The sequence below is a fragment of the Myxine glutinosa genome, chromosome 10 (genome assembly GCF_964187855.1).
Source record: "Myxine glutinosa chromosome 10, kmMyxGlut1.1, whole genome shotgun sequence".
In the NCBI taxonomy this organism is placed as follows: Eukaryota; Metazoa; Chordata; class Myxini; order Myxiniformes; family Myxinidae; genus Myxine; species Myxine glutinosa.
In genome coordinates, this window is record NC_136270.1 from 58858450 (window position 1) to 58879542 (window position 21093).

Genomic DNA, 21093 nt, shown 5'->3' on the forward strand with positions numbered 1-21093 from the left:
GGGTGAGAGTGCGAGAGGGCCTTCCCCAGTTAGTTAGGTTAGGATGAGGAGCAGGTAAGCTCGGGTGGCAACTACAGTGGTGGAGGTGTGCAGGTGGGTAGACCTGCTGGGAGAGCTACACGTCACAGCCCAGAAATTGTGCGAGGGCACCGGGAGATGAATCGGGGGAGTGAGACCCCAAATTGAGAAGCACCACAGTTTGGTCAATGGGAATTGGTTTTTAGAACCCATAGTGTAAGTTGGCCAATGGATTGGCAGGGAAAGACCCCGGGTAATGAAAAGTTGTTAAAGTCATTTAGGAAATAGTTAGGATTGATGAACCTGTCGCACCATATGCAGCCACTTACCTGAGGTGATGATGATGACTCCACACCTGTGTTTTCTTTGTTTTGTGTTGCAGGAAAGGAGAATTGCTGTTGGATTTGTGAGACGCATCACGACGTGGATGAGACATTGGGGTGATTCAATCTCTCCCTCCCTAGGAGGGACTGATGATGAATTGGTCATGGCAAATTTTGATGTTGAGTTGGAGATGGCAAATTTTGATGAGAGTTGGAAATGGCAAATTTGATTGGTTAGGAGGGAGAGAAGACGAATTTGGTTTATGGGAGGAACGGGGAAGACAGTAGGGACGTTTGTTGATGTGTAAAGTAGATGTTTATGGGTAGTGTTGTGTTGTGTGGATACAGTAAGGGGTAAGGGAGGGGCAATGTAGGTTACCTGGTGGGGGGGGGGGGGGCGTACGGTAGGAACGTACCTGTCTCACCTGGTTCCCATGTGCCCCTAGTGTGCATTACCTAATATTGCGTGCACTTTTGCGCCCTTACCACCTTACTCACTTGTCTTTTCTTTTGTCTCCCACCTCCGAGGATCTGGCTTTGGGGCAGAGAGAGAGGAGAGAGAGGAGAGAGAGGTGCTGGCTCCGCAGTTGTGGGCCTGTACTTTCGCTGCTTGCTGCCTGGATCGATACACCATATGGACCGCAATTTTTGTGGCCACCCACAATGGACCGCAGTTCTTTTGCGGGCAAGCACCACCCGTTGATGGACCTCTGGGTCAACGTGGCACCTATGCCATACAGGTGAACCACTTATAGTTGGCCCCCTGACGGCCACAATTTAGAAATGGACGCGGTTGGCGCCTTTCTTTATTTTTAAAGAAGCCAGAAGGCCAAGTGCACTCCAGGAAGGCAAGACCAGCGGCAGAACATTGGCCGGCTGCGATACCACCGGTGACTATGAACACTTTATTGGTGCACCGGATGGTGCTGACTGTATGTATGGGGTGGTGCTTTTGGTGCTTGGATGGGGTGCTCTGCACATTATTAAAGGCCGTAGGGCCACAGGGCACTCGTGGGTTGGTGTATCGATGCTGGCATGCGTGCTCTCTCTCTATGCATAACATCTGCATGTGTTCCTCAAAGAACAGGTCCTGGATCGTAGTGTAAATATCAGTGTAGTCTTGTATAAATGATGCTCCCTACCGGCTGTATGTTTAGTTTGAGGATTCTTTCCGCGATTCGGTTATCCTGTGGGTGTGTTTCTGTGAGGAGAAGGGTGCAACGTCGCAGGGGGACATATTTACTCATTTGTGAACATCTGTAAAACTGTCGCACTCAGGGTTGAGTTAATAGTAGAGGGAACTACATCTGAGTGCCACACTAACGTAGGTAAACATTTATCGGGTCGGGACGCCCCGAGGTAGAGAAGGGTGCAATGTTGCGGATATGAGATTGGCCTCCATCCATATCCGCTTGTAAATATTCCCCTATTTCCTCAGTACTTCCCAACTATCCCCAATTCCCCATTCCCAAGTCCCATTTTCTGTAAACAACACTCTGTAGACCCGACCTTCCCCTATTTCCCCCATTAAATGTCGCATCCAGGTCCACCGCATCTCACGTAGACAACTATAGGACATCTTGCTAGTTATTCTTAGTCTATGTCAGTTAAGGACTCGTTTCCATTAATTCTGACTCTTCGTTGCACCAGAATGTGATTGTATGGCACCGTTAGGAAGTTTAGGACCTCCCAATACCTCCCCGCAGCTTTTCCTCACGGTTCAGCAACAACAACAACAACAGCAACAACATCGGCGGCGGCGCGGGGAGTGCGCGTCCTCACTCCGGCTTGGTTAGCCGCCATCGAACATGTGCTCGACGGGGTTACCACGTAGGGGCTCGCTGTCAGCTCCTCGTCAAGGGCGGACCCCGGTAACCCCCCGCACCCAATAGAAGCGGCGGACCGCTCCCATCTGGGGCGGAGCCAACGAGCCGAGGGCGTGTCACTCCCCGCTGAGCATGCGCAGGAAGAGGGAGGTGACGTTAGATGCACGCTGGACTTGAAGGAAGAGAGACGCCACCTCCGAGCGCTGCAATACCTCCCCGCATCTCTGGACTGGACCGTGCTTGATTCTGCCCCTGAGCCAAGGTGCACCTTGTGCTATCGACTGCCTGTCCTTCCCTGCCATCACTCCCTGTGTAAGTCAGTCTTGTTCCGTTTGTCTGTGGTCTGTCTGGGAGAGATAAGATTGTGTCTAAGTGCCTATCTCTTCTGTGCTTTACCTCATACCTTGTAATCTACCCCTTTTTCTCCCCCACCAATTATATCGTCCTCCGGAGGTCTTGAGAACTGTACCTCTTGTGTCGTTTCATTTATCCCAGTCGTTGTGTCCTTTCCTTCATTGATTTAGCATAGCGCGATTTGGTCAACGTCGGGTGGAATCGGGTAAACTGTGCGAACACGGCGGCCATTCCGCTCGGCCCATCATAACATCTTAATCCGCGTGTCCGTAACAATATATATATATATATATATATACGTATATATATGTATATATATATTTTTATATATATATATATATATATATATATATATATATATATATATATATATATATATATTTATATATTTTTTGTTATGGATTTGAGAATTGTGTTTTTGTGTGTTGGAAATATCACCCTCCTTCCTCCATTTGGTGTGAAAAGGGTAAAGGTCATCCCCGTAGTTAGTTCATATACAATCACGTAGCAAATCATAGATCTCCCTGTTCAGTAGTTATCTCCTTATTATGTGTATTAGGTTAAGGTTCTGTCTTCCATTAGTTGACACTGCATTGCATCAAATTGGAACAAGGTAGAATCCCTTTTCAAATTCCCCAAAGCCTCCATTTCAAACCGCATGCCCCTTTTGTCAGCCATTGCCAACTGCATCGGGTGGTTTTCTGCATTCGCCGCTGCTGCTTTGGGACCATGTTTTTCGCCGCAAGACTCCATTGAGCACAAGGTCATCTCGGAGCAGAAGGTGGGAAGAGTTAGCTCAGCGCCAGGAACAAGGCGTGGCCTTGCCAACGCCTCCTCTAGGGGCGGGATCGGTGAGCCCTCGCGACCAATCAAGGCCGAGGCGAGCTCACCGATGGGCGTGTCCTGGAGGCCGGCGGCTTGATCGCCCCAGGTGCGATAAAAGCGCGCGCGCAAGCCTTTAGAGAGAGAGATGCGGCAGATGAGTCCAGAGCGAGGAAAGTGACGGAGCCCCACGAGCAGTACCATGCAGCTTTGACTCCACCAGGCAGCTTTGACTCCACCAGGCAGCATTGACTCCACCAGGCTGCGTTGACTCCACCAGGCAGCGTTGACTCCATCAGGCAGCGTTGGCTCCACCAGGCAGCTTCGACCGTTACCACGCGGGAACCAGGATCGGTGGCATCGGTAGCTGTCGAGGTTCAGCCCGACGTCCTGTGCGGGATCAAGCCCGAACCATCTGCTCCAGCTGAACCTTCCTCTCTCCTTCCAGTCCTTCGTTCCTGCCTCCATTCCATCCTTCTGTGTACGTGAGTTTGTTCTGTGTGTCTTGTCCTTGGGGTTAAGTAAGACTGTAGTAGGTAAGCTAATTTGCACTGTGTCCTCTTCTTCTTCTGTATATTATTTTATTATCTTTCCTCCTCCTTGGTTTCTTTTGGTTGTAAATAATAGCAAATAAATCATATTCGTATTTCCTACTGCTGTCTTCCTCTTCTTCACATCCGTCGTCTTAGTGATTTCCTTCATTGAATACCTGTGGCACGATTTGGCCAACGTTCAAGAATCGGGTCTAGTCCTTGTTAATAGTTCGTGCCGCGGTTGCTAAAACCGCTCGGCAATTAACATCTGTCCGCGGTACGAACGGGGCTGCGCACCTGCCTTTCCGGAGGTAGCTGTGTAGCGTCAGGAGCAGAGACGGCCAGTGAAAATAGAAGGGGGGATTAACCCCCCCCACCCCCCCCCCCCCTAAGGGGAGTGCCGTACTCCGGTTCCGAAACAATATATATATTATATATATACTAGCGGGGTCACCCGTGGGAATCCCACGGGCATGGATGTGTGTGACATTTCGACATATTGAGTTATATGCTGCACATTCATTTTTACAAAATGGTTACTGGCAAGTCATCAGATCCAGAAATGGTGTGATGAACACAATTTATTTATTTCACATAATATGTGACCCCTCACTCCTCTCCACCTGACACTCTCCTGTCTCCACCTGACACTCTCCTGTCTCCACCTGACACTCTCCTCTCTCCACCTAGCACTCCTCTCCTCTCCAAACCCTCACATCCCTCTCCTTTCCAATCCCTCACCTCTCCAATCCCTCACACTCCTCTCCTCTCCAATCCTTCACACGCCTCTCCAATCGCGCCTCACACTCCTCTCCAATCGCGCCTCACACTCCTCTCCAATCGCGCCTCACACTCCTCTCCAATCGTGCCTCACACTCCTCTCCAATCGTGCCTCACACTCCCCTCCAATCACTCCTCTCCAATCGTGCCTCACACTCCTCTCCAATCACGCCTCACACTCCTCTCCAATCGTGCCTCACACTCCTCTCCAATCGCGCCTCACACTCCTCTCCAATCGCGCCTCACTCGCCTCTCCAATCGGCTTTCCCCGTCTCGTTTCACTCCTTTTTCTCCCGTCTCGTTCTTTTTCTTGCTCCAAATCGGCCCGTCGGAATCGGAAATCGGCCCGTCTCGCCCGTCGGCCCGTCGGAATCGGAAATCGGCCCGTCTTGCTTTTGTGCTTGTGCGTAAATAAATTGTGTTCATGACACCATTTCTGGTGTTGGGCTAGCGGCTAGGGTGCCGGCTTAGGATCCTGGGTTCGAATCTCGGTCGATCGCCGAATTAATGCCAGGGGGGTTGACTCAGCCTGTCATCCTTCCGAGGTCGGCTAATTGAGTACCAGTTCACTGGTAATTCCCTGTTTGTCGTTGAAGGCGGCAAAAAGGGTTGGCGTCAGGAAGGGCATCCGGCCGTAAAACATTGCTTCAAAAAGGGGACAAAAAAACAACAACTACCACGGTCCCCGAAAAGGCCAACCCCCGCTTTGCGGGGAAAAATGGCCTCTAAACGGTGGTTTTTACACCATTTCTGGATCTGATGACTTGCCAGTAACCATTTTGTAAAAATGAATGTGCAGCATCTAACTCAATATGTCGAAATGTCACACACATCCATGCCCGTGGGATTCCCACGGGTGACCCCGCAAGTTTGCATTGACGTTCGTCGATGGACTCGTTCGCCCGTCTCATTCGTTTTCTTGCTGCATCCTGTTCAAGTCTGCGTTCTTCATCGATCGTCTCATTCATTTTGGAAATAGAAGTTTCCACGCAGCGCATGAATTGTCACGATCCTCAAGAGGAATTTGTCTCGTAATCATCAAATGATAAATGGCAAGTAAATTATATTGTGGAAAATTAAAGATTTCAAATAAACCTATTTAAAGTGTATTCGCACATAACTAATTTTAAAAAACGAAGAAATATCTCTCGGTAATTTCCTGAAACATATTTTACTTCCGGCTAATAATGTTGAATTAAATAAAAACGAAGAAATATATGTCGGCATCATTGTTGACGTTTTTGTGACGACTGTCATCAAACGAAAAAGTAATATATCTTAACGGAAAAGCAAAAGCGAATTTTTAATATATATCGACACGTTGCCGTCGGTGTCATGTTGGGCGGTGTATGATACACCATGACGCGATTTTAAAAAATATATCTCTGCATTTTCCCGCGTGTGTGGAATGTTCTCAATTATTGCTGACACCGAGTCCAAAACCATCGATAAAAATGAAATCATATGGTGAGTTAGATTGGAGATAAAGGCGTGAGAGAGACTCAATGGCCTTGAAGTTGAAGTTACAGGCGTTTGAGAATTCATTTCGTTCTATAAACGGCAACTTTCATTGGATTTCCTTCCCGTTTTTTTTCAACCGAGTCGAAAACTATGTTAGCGACTGTGAAAAATGAAATGATATATCGAATTTTTAATATGTATCGACACGTTGCCGTCGGTGTCATGTTAGGCGGTGTATGATACACCATGACGCGATTTTAAAAAATATATCTGCATTTTCCCGCGTGTGTGGAATGTTCTCAATTATTGCTGACACCGACTCTAAAACCATCGATAAAAATGAAATCATATGGTGAGTTATATTGGAGATAAAGGCGTGAGAGAGACTCAATGGCCTTGAAGTTACAGGCATTTGAGAATTCATTTCGTTCTATAAACGGCAACTTTCATCGGATTTTCTTCTCGTTTTTTTTCAACCGAGTCTAAAACTATGTTAGCGACTGTGAAAAATGAAATGATATATCGAATTTAAAATAGATATCGACACATTGCCGTCGGTGTCATGTTGGGCGGTGTATGATACACCATGACGCGATTTTAAAAAATATATCTCTGCATTTTCCCGCGTGTGTGGAATGTTTGTGGAAAATTAAAGATTTCAAATAAACCTATTTAAAGTGTATGCGCACATAACTAATAAAAAAAACGAAGAAATATCTCTCGGTAATTTCCTGAAACATATTTTACTTCCGGCTAATATGTTGAATGAAATAAAAACGAAGAAATATATGTCGGCATCATTGTTGACGTTTTTGTGACGACTATCATCAAACGAAATAGTAATATATCATAACGGAAAAGCAAAAGCGAATTTTTAATATATATCGACACATTGCCGGCGGTGTCATGTTGGGCGGTGTATGATACACCATGACGCGATTTTAAAAAATATATCTCTGCATTTTCCCGCGTGTGTGGATTGTTCTCAATTATTGCTGACACCGAGTCTAAAAGTAAAACCATCGATAAAAATGAAATCATATGGTGAGTTAGATTGGAGATAAAGGCGTGAGAGAGACTCAATGGCCTTGAATTCATTTCGTTCTATAAACGGCAACTTTCATCGGATTTTCTTCCCGTTTTTTTTCAACCGAGTCTAAAACTATGTTAGCGACTGTGAAAAATGAAATGATTTATCGAATTTGATTTGAAATAAAACTGGGGGAGAGCAAGACACCACGGGCCTACAAAACAGGACTCAAAGCTATGCGAGTTAATAAAATGGTGGATATTTGTTTATAGCCACTCCCAGAATGGGTGGAGCTATGGGTGGAGCTACTCTGCAAACCGAGTAAGCCACACCCCGGACAGACACCCAACAGATAGACAGACAGACAGACAGAATCATCTACGGCTATTATAATATAGATATATATATATATATATATCAGTCACTATGCGATTTCATACCATCAGTGGTGAACCGCCATTAAGGTATCCCATCCAGCAATGCTGTACCTTAATGGGAGCGATAAGTGCCATCTGCCACATGGCACATTACCTCTGGTATCCACTCATTATATGGAATCCCTTGGATGCAGCTGGGAGCAAACCAATCCAAATATATGTGCAGTTCTCCAGCTTTCAATGAGCGCAAGTAATGACGTCACTGCCATGCCATGTACGTTGCTCCCGGCTGCATCCAGGGGATTCCATATAATGAGTGGATACCAGAGGTAATGTGCCATGTGGCAGATGGCACTTATCGCTCCCATTAAGGTACAGCATTGCTGGATGGGATACCTTAATGGTGGTTCCCACTGATGGTATGAAATCGCATAGTGACTGGTATATAACCGAAAGGTTTTCAGAGTCATAAGTGTATGCAGTACTCACTGCGTTGCCCTGACGAGCCCCCCAAAAAAGGGCGAAACCAGGTCGGTAACTGTGAGTTTTACATACACTTATGACAGTATCTGAACTAAGATCAAAATTCTGCTCTGTCAGAGGGTTCTCTTGAGAGCTTGACAGGCAGAGCACATGTACATGGCAGTGACGGCATTACTTGCGCTCATTGAAAGCTGGAGAACTGCACATATATTTGGATATATATATATATTGTTGCGGATCTCAGACGTTGGCTCTCCCCTTATCAACAACAACAACATGCATTTTAAAGGCCATTTTCCCTGCGAGAGCGGGGGTTAGCCTTGCGGTGCCTATGACAATCTTCTCCATTTTGCCCTATTTTCTGCATCTCTCCTTGTTAACCCCCATGCCCGCATTTCTTCTTCCACCATCCTTAGCCAAGTCTTTCTCGGTCTTCCCCGTCTTCTACTTCCTTCTACATTCATTTCCATCACTCTTCTCAACCAGTCACTTTCATCCTTCCTCAACACATGACCAAACCATCTCAACCTGTTCCTCTTCACAGCATCAATCACAGGCTCTATTCCCATCATCTTTCGCAATTCATCATTTGTCTTCCTCTCTCTCAACGATACTCCGCACATCCGTCGAACCATTCGCATTTCCACCCTTTCCAACCTTCGTTGCTGCTCTACGTTCATTACCCATGTCTCGCTCCCATAAATCATAACACTTCTCACACATGCAGCATACACCTTTCCCTTCAGCTTCAACGACACTCCCCTCATCATCAGCATGCCACTCAACTCCCGAAACTTCTTCCATGCACATCTCACTCGAGCAACCGTTGCCGAGTCTGATCCACCTTCTCCATTCAGCATGTCTCCGAGGTAGCAAAATGTTTTCACACCTTCCAGCTTCACGCCGTCTCCAAGATCCAACTCAACATTTCCTCCATCTGCAGCTCCCTCTGTGCACACCTTACATTTGAATGTAGCTGCCACACTGGTACCTATTCTTATCCAGGGTACACACCGGGAAACGTTTAACACATGGAAATTCTGGGGGGTGGGGGGGGAGGGTGGCGTCAGCATCAAGGCTGCGGTTTAAACATATTTAAATAATATTTAGACAAAACCATGAAAAACAATCTGGGAAAAGTCTCTAAGTGAGAACGTGGATTTGAGAAAGCAGGAGCAGAGGTGAAAGAAAAACGAGATATAGGGGGCGGGGCACAAGTCGAGACGAGGAGGCTGCACGAGACACCAGGCCGCATGAGGCGCAAGAGGCGCGAACAAAGAAACGACTAATTACACACAAATTTGCAACAACTACAAAACCAAAACTATATAGAAACACACAATAACACATACACAACAAAATACCCAGCGGAAATTTGACAAAGAAACGAATGGGAAAACACTCAAACTTTGATGCCGTGGAGAGATCGAAGCAAGCCCCGTCGCTCGAGGGACCGGAAGTCTCCCCTTATCAAGTGGGGGTTAAACCCCTTGTCCCCTGTCTGGCCGACGTGATCCTGGAAGTTATAACGTTCCTTCCGGTCGGTGGTAAATAGGGTTGTTGGTCGAATTTTAGTCTTATTACCTAATTACTACCACCGACCGTAAAGCAAGGGAATAACTCCCGCCCGAATCACGGATATTGTTGGAATATTGCCGAGCAGATAGCAATCCGCGACCCGAGCTGTTAACAATGACTAACCCGATTATAGCGGTCCCGAATCGTGCCGCGTTTTCCCAATGGAGAAAAGACTAGGACGATCGGATTAAGGAGAAACCAGAAAGAATAAGGCAATTTATTAACAATGTACAAGGAAGAAGAGGAAACGAAAGAATGTACAAGAAAGAAAGAGGAAGGAAAAGTACACAGGGCAGCCTTAGACAGTCTTATTCTATTCCCTGGACACGGGCCCGATCGCTCTCAGATTCGGTGTCAGACTTCAGACTCACGCGGGGATGTAGATGGTCGAGTGGAAGGTCCGGCTATGGCGTCCAGGCTCCGGTCCTCGACCCGTACCAGCAGACGAAACCCGGCAGGCAGCTCTCCACGTAGTGTAGCGCGAGCGGACAATTATCGTGACGGGGAAAGGTAAGCTGGGCTATTGGCGTACTTAATATGCGTACCGGTGCTTTTGTACTTGCGCTACCGGTCTTACTCGCTCCAAGCACCCCCGACCCAATGTCCTGCACGCTGCAGATCTTGGCAATGCGTGCCGCGTGCTCACCCTTCGTAAAGCGGGTTGCCACAGCGCGTCTCTCCCTCTCGTACTCAACTCTCGTACCAGTTCTTTGTAATACCAATCTTGGCTTCAGTCCTTTTGCAATGAGCACTGCTCTGTAAGTCCTTTTCATAAGCCAACCTTCCAACAAGTCCTTCCAACCACGATAAGTCCTTCCGAGGGCTTTGTGTTCGCGCTTTTATAAGCCAAGCCAGCGAACGCTCTGAAAGCCCAAACCACGCCTGTCAGGCGATCTCACTCCAGCCCTGGTTGGCTGGTGTTGGCTTACTGGCTCCGCCTTGATGGCTGGTTGACGTGGCCGCACCTTCATCCTGGCGCTCCACCCCCTTTTTTGGGCTTTACCTCATGGCTTTTCGGGCTGGGTTGAGCGAGCCCACGGGCAGCGAAGGCTGCTGGCAAAGGAGCATACCAAATTGGGAGGGCTGATGGGGCACAGACTGGAGAGCGCTTAATGGCGTCGCTTGGAAGGGAGGCTACCAAAATGAATGGAAGGGCCTTCTCTTATTTGTTTGATGCAACGCAGATGCAACTATTGGAAATGGCCTTATCTAAACACATACTAAGAAATGACTGACGTCCTATAGTGACCTACGTGTTGCTTGTGGCCTACCTATGGGGTGCTACCTTTAACCTTGAATGATGTTATATTTACCAACAAGTGTGGGTTCTCAAAACCGCAACAATATATATATATATATATATATATATATATATATATATATATATATATATATATATATATATATTATATATATATATATTATATATATATATATATATATATATATATATTTATATATATATATATATATATATATATATATATATATATATATATATATATATATATATATATATATATATATATATATATATATATATATACAGTGAAACCTTGACTTACGAGTTTAATTCGTTCTGTGACCGAGGTCGTAACTCAATTTGCTCGTTTCTCAAATTAAATTTCCCCATTAAAATGCATTGAAATGCTATTAATCCGTTCCAGCCCGCCAAAAACCACACCAATTTTTTTTTAAATATACAGTATATATAAAAATATCTCGCGCTTTATATTTCACCTGTATGCAGCATACAAGTTGGCAGGATGGCCTGGACTGGAGGTACGCACACTTGACTCTAAACTGTCCAGCCTGGGTTTGAATCCTGACCCAGGTATAACCTGTCATGTCGGTGTTTCACAGGCAGGGTGATTCATCAATGTGTGTACCGCTAAACTGGGCGCCCCGTTTGCGTCCCATTAGTTGTTGGATGTTAAGGATCTCACCGTGTTTTCCACAAAGAGAAGGTGAGCTATCGCCGGCACTCTGAACAAGTTGTGGCCTGGCATGCTCTTCTCCTCTGCCGTTATATACGTCCTCCTCGGCATCTTTTTCCAGAAGAGCCCTGTCTCGCCACAGTTGAAGATTTGCTGGGGGATGTATCGTTCGGCTTCTATCAGTTCGGCAAAAGTTATAATAAAATCTTCAGCTGCCTTCACATCCGCCTCACCAAGTCGACAACACGCACACCTCGCTCATGTTTTTCGACGATTGCGTGTTTTATATCAGAGGCCTTTATTGGATTCCTTGACCCAGAAAACATAGGATTAGCATATTGAATTAAGTCTCTAGGTTGACTAGAAGCCGAGATCGCGCAAAATATGTATTTTATGGCGGCCATTTTCAAAATCCAAAATGGCGGCCATGCAGGTGTCTGTGCAAATGCCAACATTGATTTTCAGATTCTCCATGCTCTGAAGATTCCAAAAATGTACAGGTTTGCTAATCCCAAAATTTTGAAAGAAATTATATTTGTTAACATAGTGAACCTGACTATCTTCATCACTGTCCTGAGTGTCATTTTCGCAAAGGTGTCTACGCAAATGTAAACATTAATTTTTGGATTCCTCATGCTCTGAATATTCCAGAAATGTATAGTTTTGCTAATCTACCAAAATTTTGAACGACAAAACATAGTGAACCTGACTAAAAGGTAATTCACACAGTACAGTGGCTGCAAGGTTTGAATACCACATTATTGAGAAATTCCAAAAAAGCAAACACCTGAAGTTTATCCTTTTGTGCGGAATTTAGATTGTCATTATTTCAGCAGGAGCTATAGATATTGGGAATAACAACAGTCCAAATTGCCTCCATTGATGAGAATCCCAAGGTTCAAGATATCTTGCACTTTTGCACAGAATGGGGCCAGACATGGAGAAGTTCTGCCTTTAGTTTGCAAAGATCAAGTGGTTGACAAGCTCCAACCTCCCCAGCTCCGACCATTAAAGAGCAAAGGCAAAGACCGGGTCAAGCGGTGAGGTCAAGGTTTTTTTTGTCCTTTAAAAATCTTTGTCTTGTCCTGCTGTCAGTTTGTAACCGTTTCATTTTGCTGTTGTTGTTTTTATATGATTGCTGTCAGTTTGTAACCGTTTCATTTTGCTGTTGTGGTTTTTATATGATTGCTGTCAGTTTGTAACCGTTTCATTTTGCTGTTGTTGTTTTTATATGATTGCTGTCAGTTTGTAACCGTTTCATTTTGCTGTTGTTGTTTTTATATGATTGCTGTCAGTTTGTAACCGTTTCATTTTGCTGTTGTTGTTTTTATATGATTGCTGTCAGTTTGTAACCGTTTCATTTTGCTGTTGTTTTTATATGATCGCTGTCAGTTTGTAACCATTTCATTTTGCTGTTGTTGTTTTTATATGATTGCTGTCAGTTTGTAACCGTTTCATTTTGCTGTTGTGGTTTTTATATGATCGCTGTCAGTTTGTAACCGTTTCATTTTGCTGTTGTCGTTTTTATATGATCGCTGTCAGTTTGTAACCGTTTCATTTTGCTGTTATTTTAATATGATCGCTGTCAGTTTGTAACCGTTTCATTTTGCTGTTGTTGTTTTTATATGATTGCTGTCAGTTTCTAACCGTTTCATTTTGCTGTTGTTGTTTTTATATGATTGCTGTCAGTTTCCAACCGTTTAATTTTGCTGTTGTTTTTATATGATCGCTGCGAGTTTGTAACCGTTTCATTTTGCTGTTGTGGTTTTTATATGATCGCTGTCAGTTTGTAACCGTTTCATTTTGCTGTTGTGGTTTTTATATGTTCGCTGTCAGTTTGTAACCGTTTCATTTTGCTGTTGTGGTTTTTATATGATCGCTGTCAGTTTGTAACCGTTTCATTTTGCTGTTGTGGTTTTTATATGATTGCTGTCAGTTTGCAACCGCTTCATTTTGCTGTTGTTGTTTTTATATGATTGCTGTCAGTTTGTAACCGTTTCATTTTGCTGTTGTGGTTTTTGTATGATTGCTGTCAGTTTGTAACCGGTTCATTTTGCAGTTGTTGTTTTTATATGATTGCTGTCAGTTTGTAACCGTTTCATTTTGCTGTTGTGGTTTTTATATGATCGCTGTCAGTTTGTAACCGTTTCATTTTGCTGTTGTTTTTATATGATCGCTGTCAGTTTGTAACCGTTTCATTTTGCTGTTGTTGTTTTTATATGATTGCTGTCAGTTTGTAACCGTTTCATTTTGCTGTTGTGGTTTTTATATGATCGCTGTCAGTTTGTAACCGCTTCATTTTGCTGTTGTTGTTTTTATATGATCGCTGTCAGTTTGTAACCGTTTCATTTTGCTGTTGTGGTTTTTATATGATCGCTGTCAGTTTGTAAACGTTTCGTTTTGCTGTTGTTGTTTTTGTATGATCGCTGTCAGTTTGTAACCGTTTCATTTTGCTGTTGTGGTTTTTATATGATCGCTGTCAGTTTGTAACCGTTTCATTTCGCTGTTGTGGTTTTTATATGATCGCTGTCAGTTTGTAACCGTTTCATTTTGCTGTTGTGGTTTTTATATGATCGCTGTCAGTTTGTAACCGCTTCATTTCGCTGTTGTGGTTTTTATATGATCGCTGTCAGTTTGTAACCGATTCATTTTGCTGTTGTTGTTTTTATATGATCGCTGTCAGTTTGTAACCATTTCATTTTGCTGTTGTGGTTTTTATAGGATCGCTGTCAGTTTGTAACCGTTTCATTTTGCTGTTGTTGTTTTTATATGATTGCTGTCAGTTTGTAACCGTTTCATTTTGCTGTTGTGGTTTTTATATGATCGCTGTCAGTTTGTAACCGTTTCATTTTGTGTTGTGGTTTTTATATGATCGCTGTCAGTTTGCAACCGTTTCATTTTGCTGTTGTGGTTTTTATATGATCGCCGCCAGTTTGCAACCGTTTCATTTTGTGTTGTGGTTTTTATATGATCGCTGTGAGTTTGTAACCGTTTCATTTTGCTGTTGTGGTTTTTATATGATCGCCGCCAGTTTGCAACCGTTTCATTTTGCTGTTGTGGTTTTTATATGATCGCTGTCAGTTTGTAACCGTTTCATTTTGCTGTTGTGGTTTTTATCTGATCGCTGTCAGTTTGCAACCGTTTCATTTTGCTGTTGTTGTTTTTATATGATCGCTGTGAGTTTGTAAGCGTTTCATTTTGCTGTTGTGGTTTTTATATGATTGCTGTCAGTTTGCAACCGTTTCATTTTGCTGTTGTTGTTTTTATATGATCGCTGTCTGTTTGTAACCGTTTCATTTTGCTGTTGTGGTTTTTATATGATTGCCGTCAGTTTGTAACCGTTTCATTTTGCTGTTGTGGTTTTTATATGATTGCTGTCACTTTGTTGACGTTTCATTTTGCTGTTGTGGTTTTTATATGATCGCTGTCAGTTTGTAACCGTTTCATTTTGCTGTTGTTGTTTTTATATGATTTCTGTCAGTTTGTAACCGTTTCATTTTGCTGTTGTGGTTTTAAAATGATCGCTGTCAGTTTGTAACCGTTTCATTTTGCTGTTGTGGTTTTTATATGATCGCTGTCAGTTTGTAACCGTTTCATTTTGCTGTTGTTGTTTTTATATGATTGCTGTCAGTTTGTAAACGTTTCATTTTGCTGTTGTTGTTTTTATATGATTGCTGTCAGTTTGCAACCGTTTCATTTTGCTGTTGTGGTTTTTATATGATCGCTGTCAGTTTGTAACCGTTTCATTTTGCTGTTGTGGTTTTTATATGATCGCTGTCAGTTTGTAACCGTTTCATTTTGCTGTTGTGGTTTTAAAATGATCGCTGTCTGTTTGTCACCGTTTCATTTTGCTGTTGTTGTTTTTATATGATCGCTGTGAGTTTGTAACCGTTTCATTTTGCTGTTGTGGTTTTTATATGATCGCTGTCAGTTTGCAACCGTTTCATTTTGCTGTTGTGGTTTTTATATGATTGCTGTCAGTTTGTAACCGTTTCATTTTGCTGTTGTGGTTTTTATATGATTGCTGTCAGTTTGTAACCGTTTCATTTTGCTGTTGTGGTTTTTATATGATCGCTGTCAGTTTGTAACCGATTCATTTTGCATTTGTGGTTTTTATGTGATCTCTGTCAGTTTGTAACCGTTTCATTTTGCTGTTGTTGTTTTTATATGATCGCTGTCAGTTTGTAACCGTTTCATTTTGCTGTTGTGGTTTTTATATGATCGCTGTCAGTTTGTAAACGTTTCATTTTGCTGTTGTGGTTTTTATATGATTGCTGTCAGTTTGTAACCAATTCATTTTGCTGTTGTGGTTTTTATATGATCGCTGTCAGTTTGCAACCGTTTCATTTTGCTGTTGTGGTTTTTATATGATCGCTGTCAGTTTGCAACCGTTTCATTTTGCTGTTGTGGTTTTTATATGATCGCTGTCAGTTTGTAAACGTTTCATTTTGCTGTTGTGGTTTTTATATGATTGCTGTCAGTTTGTAAACGTTTCATTTTGCTGTTGTGGTTTTTATATGATTGCTGTCAGTTTGTAACCGTTTCATTTTGCTGTTGTGGTTTTTATATGATTGCTGTCAGTTTGTAACCGTTTCATTTTGCTGTTGTGGTTTTTATATGATTGCTGTCAGTTTGTAACCGTTTCATTTTGCTGTTGTGGTTTTTATATGATCGCTGTCAGTTTGTAAACGTTTCATTTTGCTGTTGTTGTTTTTATATGATTGCTGTCAGTTTGTAAACGTTTCATTTTGCTTTTGTGGTTTTTGTATGATCGCTGTCAGTTTGTAAACATTTCATTTTGCTTTTGTGGTTTTTGTATGATCGCTGTCAGTTTTTAACCGTTTCATTTTGCTGTTGTTGTTTTTATATGATTGCTGTCAGTTTGTAAACGTTTCATTTTGCTTTTGTGGTTTTTATATGATTGCTGTCAGTTTGTAAACGTTTCATTTTGCTTTTGTGGTTTTTATATGATCGCTGTCAGTTTGTAACCGTTTCATTTTGCTGTTGTTGTTTTTATATGATTGCTGTCAGTTTGTAAACGTTTCATTTTGCTGTTGTGGTTTTTATATGATTGCTGTCAGTTTCCAACCGTTTCATTTTGCTGTTGTTGTTTTTATATAATTGCTGTCAGTTTGTAACCGTTTCATTTTGCTGTTGTGGTTTTTATATGATTGCTGTCAGTTTGTAACCGTTTCATTTTGCTGTTGTGGTTTTTATATGATCGCTGTCAGTTTGTAAACGTTTCATTTTGCTGTTGTTGTTTTTATATGATTGCTGTCAGTTTGTAACCGTTTCATTTTGCTGTTGTGGTTTTTATATGATCGCTGTCAGTTTGTAAACGTTTCATTTTGCTGTTGTGGTTTTTATATGATTGCTGTCAGTTTGTAACCGTTTCATTTTGCTGTTGTGGTTTTTATATGATCGCTGTCAGTTTGTAACCGTTTCATTTTGCTGTTGTGGTTTTTATATGATCGCTGTCAGTTTGTAAACGTTTCATTTTGCTGTTGTGGTTTTTATATGATTGCTGTCAGTTTGTAACCGTTTCATTTTGCTGTTGTGGTTTTTATATGATCGCTGTCAGTTTGTAAACGTTTCATTTTGCTGTTGTGGTTTTTATATGATCGCTGTCAGTTTGTAACCGCTTCATTTTGCTGTTGTTGTTTTTATATGATTGCTGTCAATTTGTAGCCGTTTCATTTTGCTGTTGTGGTTTTTATATGATCGCTGTCAGTTTGTAACCGATTCATTTTGCATTTGTGGTTTTTATGTGATCTCTGTCAGTTTGTAACCGTTTCATTTTGCTGTTGTTGTTTTTATATGATCGCTGTCAGTTTGTAACCGTATCATTTTGCTGTTGTTGTTTTAATATGATCTCCGTCAGTTTGTAACCGTTTCATTTTGCTGTTGTTGTTTTTATATGATTGCTGTCAGTTTGTAACCGTTTCATTTTGCTGTTGTGGTTTTTATATGATCGCTGTCAGTTTGCAACCGTTTCGTTTTGCTGTTGTGGTTTTTATATGATCGCTGTCAGTTTGTAACCGTTTCATTTTGCTGTTGTGGTTTTTATATGATCGCTGTCAGTTTGTAAACGTTTCATTTTGCTGTTGTGGTTTTTATATGATTGCTGTCAGTTTGTAACCAATTCATTTTGCTGTTGTGGTTTTTATATGATTGCTGTCAGTTTGTAACCGTTTCATTTTGCTGTTGTGGTTTTTATATGATTGCTGTCAGTTTGTAACCGTTTCATTTTGCTGTTGTTGTTTTTATATGATTGCTGTCAGTTTGTAAACGTTTCATTTTGCTTTTGTGGTTTTTGTATGATCGCTGTCAGTTTGTAAACATTTCATTTTGCTTTTGTGGTTTTTGTATGATCGCTGTCAGTTTTTAACCGTTTCATTTTGCTGTTGTTGTTTTTATATGATTGCTGTCAGTTTGTAAACGTTTCATTTTGCTTTTGTGGTTTTTATATGATTGCTGTCAGTTTGTAAACGTTTCATTTTGCTTTTGTGGTTTTTATATGATCGCTGTCAGTTTGTAACCAATTCATTTTGCTGTTGTGGTTTTTATATGATCGCTGTCAGTTTGTAAACGTTTCATTTTGCTGTTGTGATTTTTGTATGATCGCTGTCAGTTTGTAACCGTTTCATTTTGCTGTTGTGGTTTTTATATGATCGCTGTCAGTTTGTAAACGTTTCATTTTGCTTTTGTGGTTTTTGTATGATCGCTGTCAGTTTGTAACCGTTTCATTTTGCTGTTGTTGTTTTTATATGATCGCTGTCAGTTTGTAAACGTTTCATTTTGCTGTTGTGGTTTTTATATGATTGCTGTCAGTTTGTAACCGTTTCATTTTGCTGTTGTGGTTTTTATATGATCGCTGTCAGTTTGTAAACGTTTCATTTTGCTGTTGTTGTTTTTATATGATTGCTGTCAGTTTGTAAACGTTTCATTTTGCTTTTGTGGTTTTTGTATGATCGCTGTCAGTTTGTAAACGTTTCATTTTGCTGTTGTTGTTTTTATATGATTGCTGTCAGTTTGTAACCGTTTCATTTTGCTGTTGTGGTTTTTATATGATTGCTGTCAGTTTGTAACCGTTTCATTTTGCTGTTGTGGTTTTTATATGATCGCTGTCAGTTTGTAAACGTTTCATTTTGCTGTTGTTTTTATATGATTGCTGTCAGTTTGTAACCGTTTCATTTTGCTGTTGTGGTTTTTATATGATCGCTGTCAGTTTGTAAACGTTTCATTTTGCTGTTGTGGTTTTTATATGATTGCTGTCAGTTTGTAACCGTTTCATTTTGCTGTTGTGGTTTTTATATGATCGCTGTCAGTTTGTAAACGTTTCATTTTGCTGTTGTTGTTTTTATATGATCGCTGTCAGTTTGTAAACGTTTCATTTTGCTGTTGTGGTTTTTTTTGATTGCTGTCAGTTTGTAACCGTTTCATTTTGCTGTTGTGGTTTTTATATGATCGCTGTCAGTTTGTAAACGTTTCATTTTGCTGTTGTTGTTTTTATATGATTGCTGTCAGTTTGTAAACGTTTCATTTTGCTTTTGTGGTTTTTATATGATCGCTGTGAGTTTGTAACCATTTCATTTTGCTGTTGTGGTTTTTGTATGATCGCTGTCAGTTTGTAACCAATTCATTTTGCTGTTGTTGTTTTTATATGATTGCTGTCAGTTTGTAAACGTTTCATTTTGCTTTTGTGGTTTTTATATGATCGCTGTCAGTTTGTAACCGCTTCATTTTGCTGTTGTTTTTATATGATCGCTGTCAGTTTGTAAACGTTTCATTTTGCTTTTGTGGTTTTTGTATGATCGCTGTCAGTTTGTAACCGTTTCATTTTGCTGTTGTGGTTTTTATATGATCGCTGTCAGTTTGTAACCGTTTCATTTTGCTGTTGTTGGTTTTATATGATTGCTGTCAGTTTGTAAACGTTGCATTTTGATTTTGTGGTTTTTATATGATCGCTGTCAGTTTGTAAACGTTTCATTTTGCTGTTGTTGTTTTTATATGATTGCTGTCAGTTTGTAAACGTTTCATTTTGCTGTTGTGGTTTTTATATGATCGCTGTCAGTTTGTAAACGTTTCATTTTGCTGTTGTGGTTTTTGTATGATCGCTGTCAGTTTGTAACCGTTTCATTTTGCTGTTGTGGTTTTTATATGATCGCTGTCAGTTTGTAACCGCTTCATTTTGCTGTTGTTTTTATATGATCGCTGTCAGTTTGTAAACGTTTCATTTTGCTTTTGTGGTTTTTGTATGATCGCTGTCAGTTTGTAACCGTTTCATTTTGCTGTTGTGGTTTTTGTATGATCGCTGTCAGTTTGTAACCGTTTCATTTTGCTTTTGTGGTTTTTGTATGATCGCTGTCAGTTTGTAACCGTTTCATTTTGCTGTTGTGGTTTTTATATGATCGCTGTCAGTTTGTAAACGTTTCATTTTGCTTTTGTGGTTTTTGTATGATCGCTGTCAGTTTGTAACCGTTTCATTTTGCTGTTGTTGTTTTTATATGATCGCTGTCAGTTTGTAAACGTTTCATTTTGCTGTTGTGGTTTTTATATGATTGCCGTCAGTTTGTAACCGTTTCATTTTGCTGTTGTTGTTTTTATATGATTGCTGTCAGTTTGTAACCGTTTCATTTTGCTGTTGTGGTTTTTATATGATTGCTGTCAGTTTGTAACCGTTTCATTTTGCTGTTGTGGTTTTTATATGATCGCTGTGAGTTTGTAACCGTTTCATTTTGCTGTTGTGGTTTTTATATGATCGCTGTCAGTTTGTAACAGTTTCATTTTGCTGTTGTGGTTTTTATAGGATTGCTCTGAGTTTGTAACCGTTTCATTTTGCTGTTGTGGTTTTTGTATGATTGCTGTCAGTTTGTATCCGTTTCATTTTGCTGTTGTGGTTATTATATGATCGCTGTCTGTTTGTAACCGTTTCATTTTGCTGTTGTGGTTTTTATATGATCGCTGTGAGTTTGTAACCGTTTCATTTTGCTGTTGTGGTTTTTATATGATCGCTGTGAGTTTGTAACCGTTTCATTTTGCTGTTGTGGTTTTTATATGATTGCTGTCAGTTTGTAACCGTTTCATTTTGCTGTTGTGGTTTTTATATGATCGCTGTCAGTTTGTAACGGTTTCATTTTGCTGTTGTTGTTTTTATATGATTGCTGTCAGTTTGTTGCCATTTCATTTTGCTGTTGTTTTTATATGGAGCCAGGTGAGCATGCCTGGTGTGGAGCATGCCTGGTGTGGAGCATGTCAGGTGTGGAGCATGCCAGGTGTGGAGCATGCCAAGTGTGGAGCATGCCATGTGTGGAGCATGCCTGGTGTGGACCATGACATGTGTGTAGCATGCCTGGTGTGGACCATGCCTGGAGTGGACCATGCCTGGTGTGGAGCATGCCAGGTGTGGAGCATGCCAGGTGTGGAGCATGCCTGGTGTGGAGCATGCCTGGTGTGGTGCATGCCTGGTGTGGACCATGCCTGGTGTGGAGCATGCCAGGTGTGGAGCATGACTGGTGTGGACCATGCATGGTGTGGAGCATGCCAGGGGTGAACCATGCCTGGTGTGGAG

At 41.7% G+C, this 21093-nt stretch overlaps 1 protein-coding gene across 5 annotated transcripts in view; it reads left to right on the top strand.

Annotated features, from left to right (window-relative positions):
- The window catches only part of CFAP65 (cilia and flagella associated protein 65), a 245362-nt gene that overhangs the window by 170973 nt on the left and 53296 nt on the right, over positions 1-21093 (top strand). For all 5 annotated transcript variants that reach the window (XM_078785710.1, XM_078785714.1, XM_068125878.2 and 2 more), the window contains one exon: positions 12447-12562. In XM_078785710.1, the coding sequence (XP_078641836.1) occupies positions 12447-12562 (116 nt within the window). The remainder of the gene's footprint in view (positions 1-12446; positions 12563-21093) is intronic.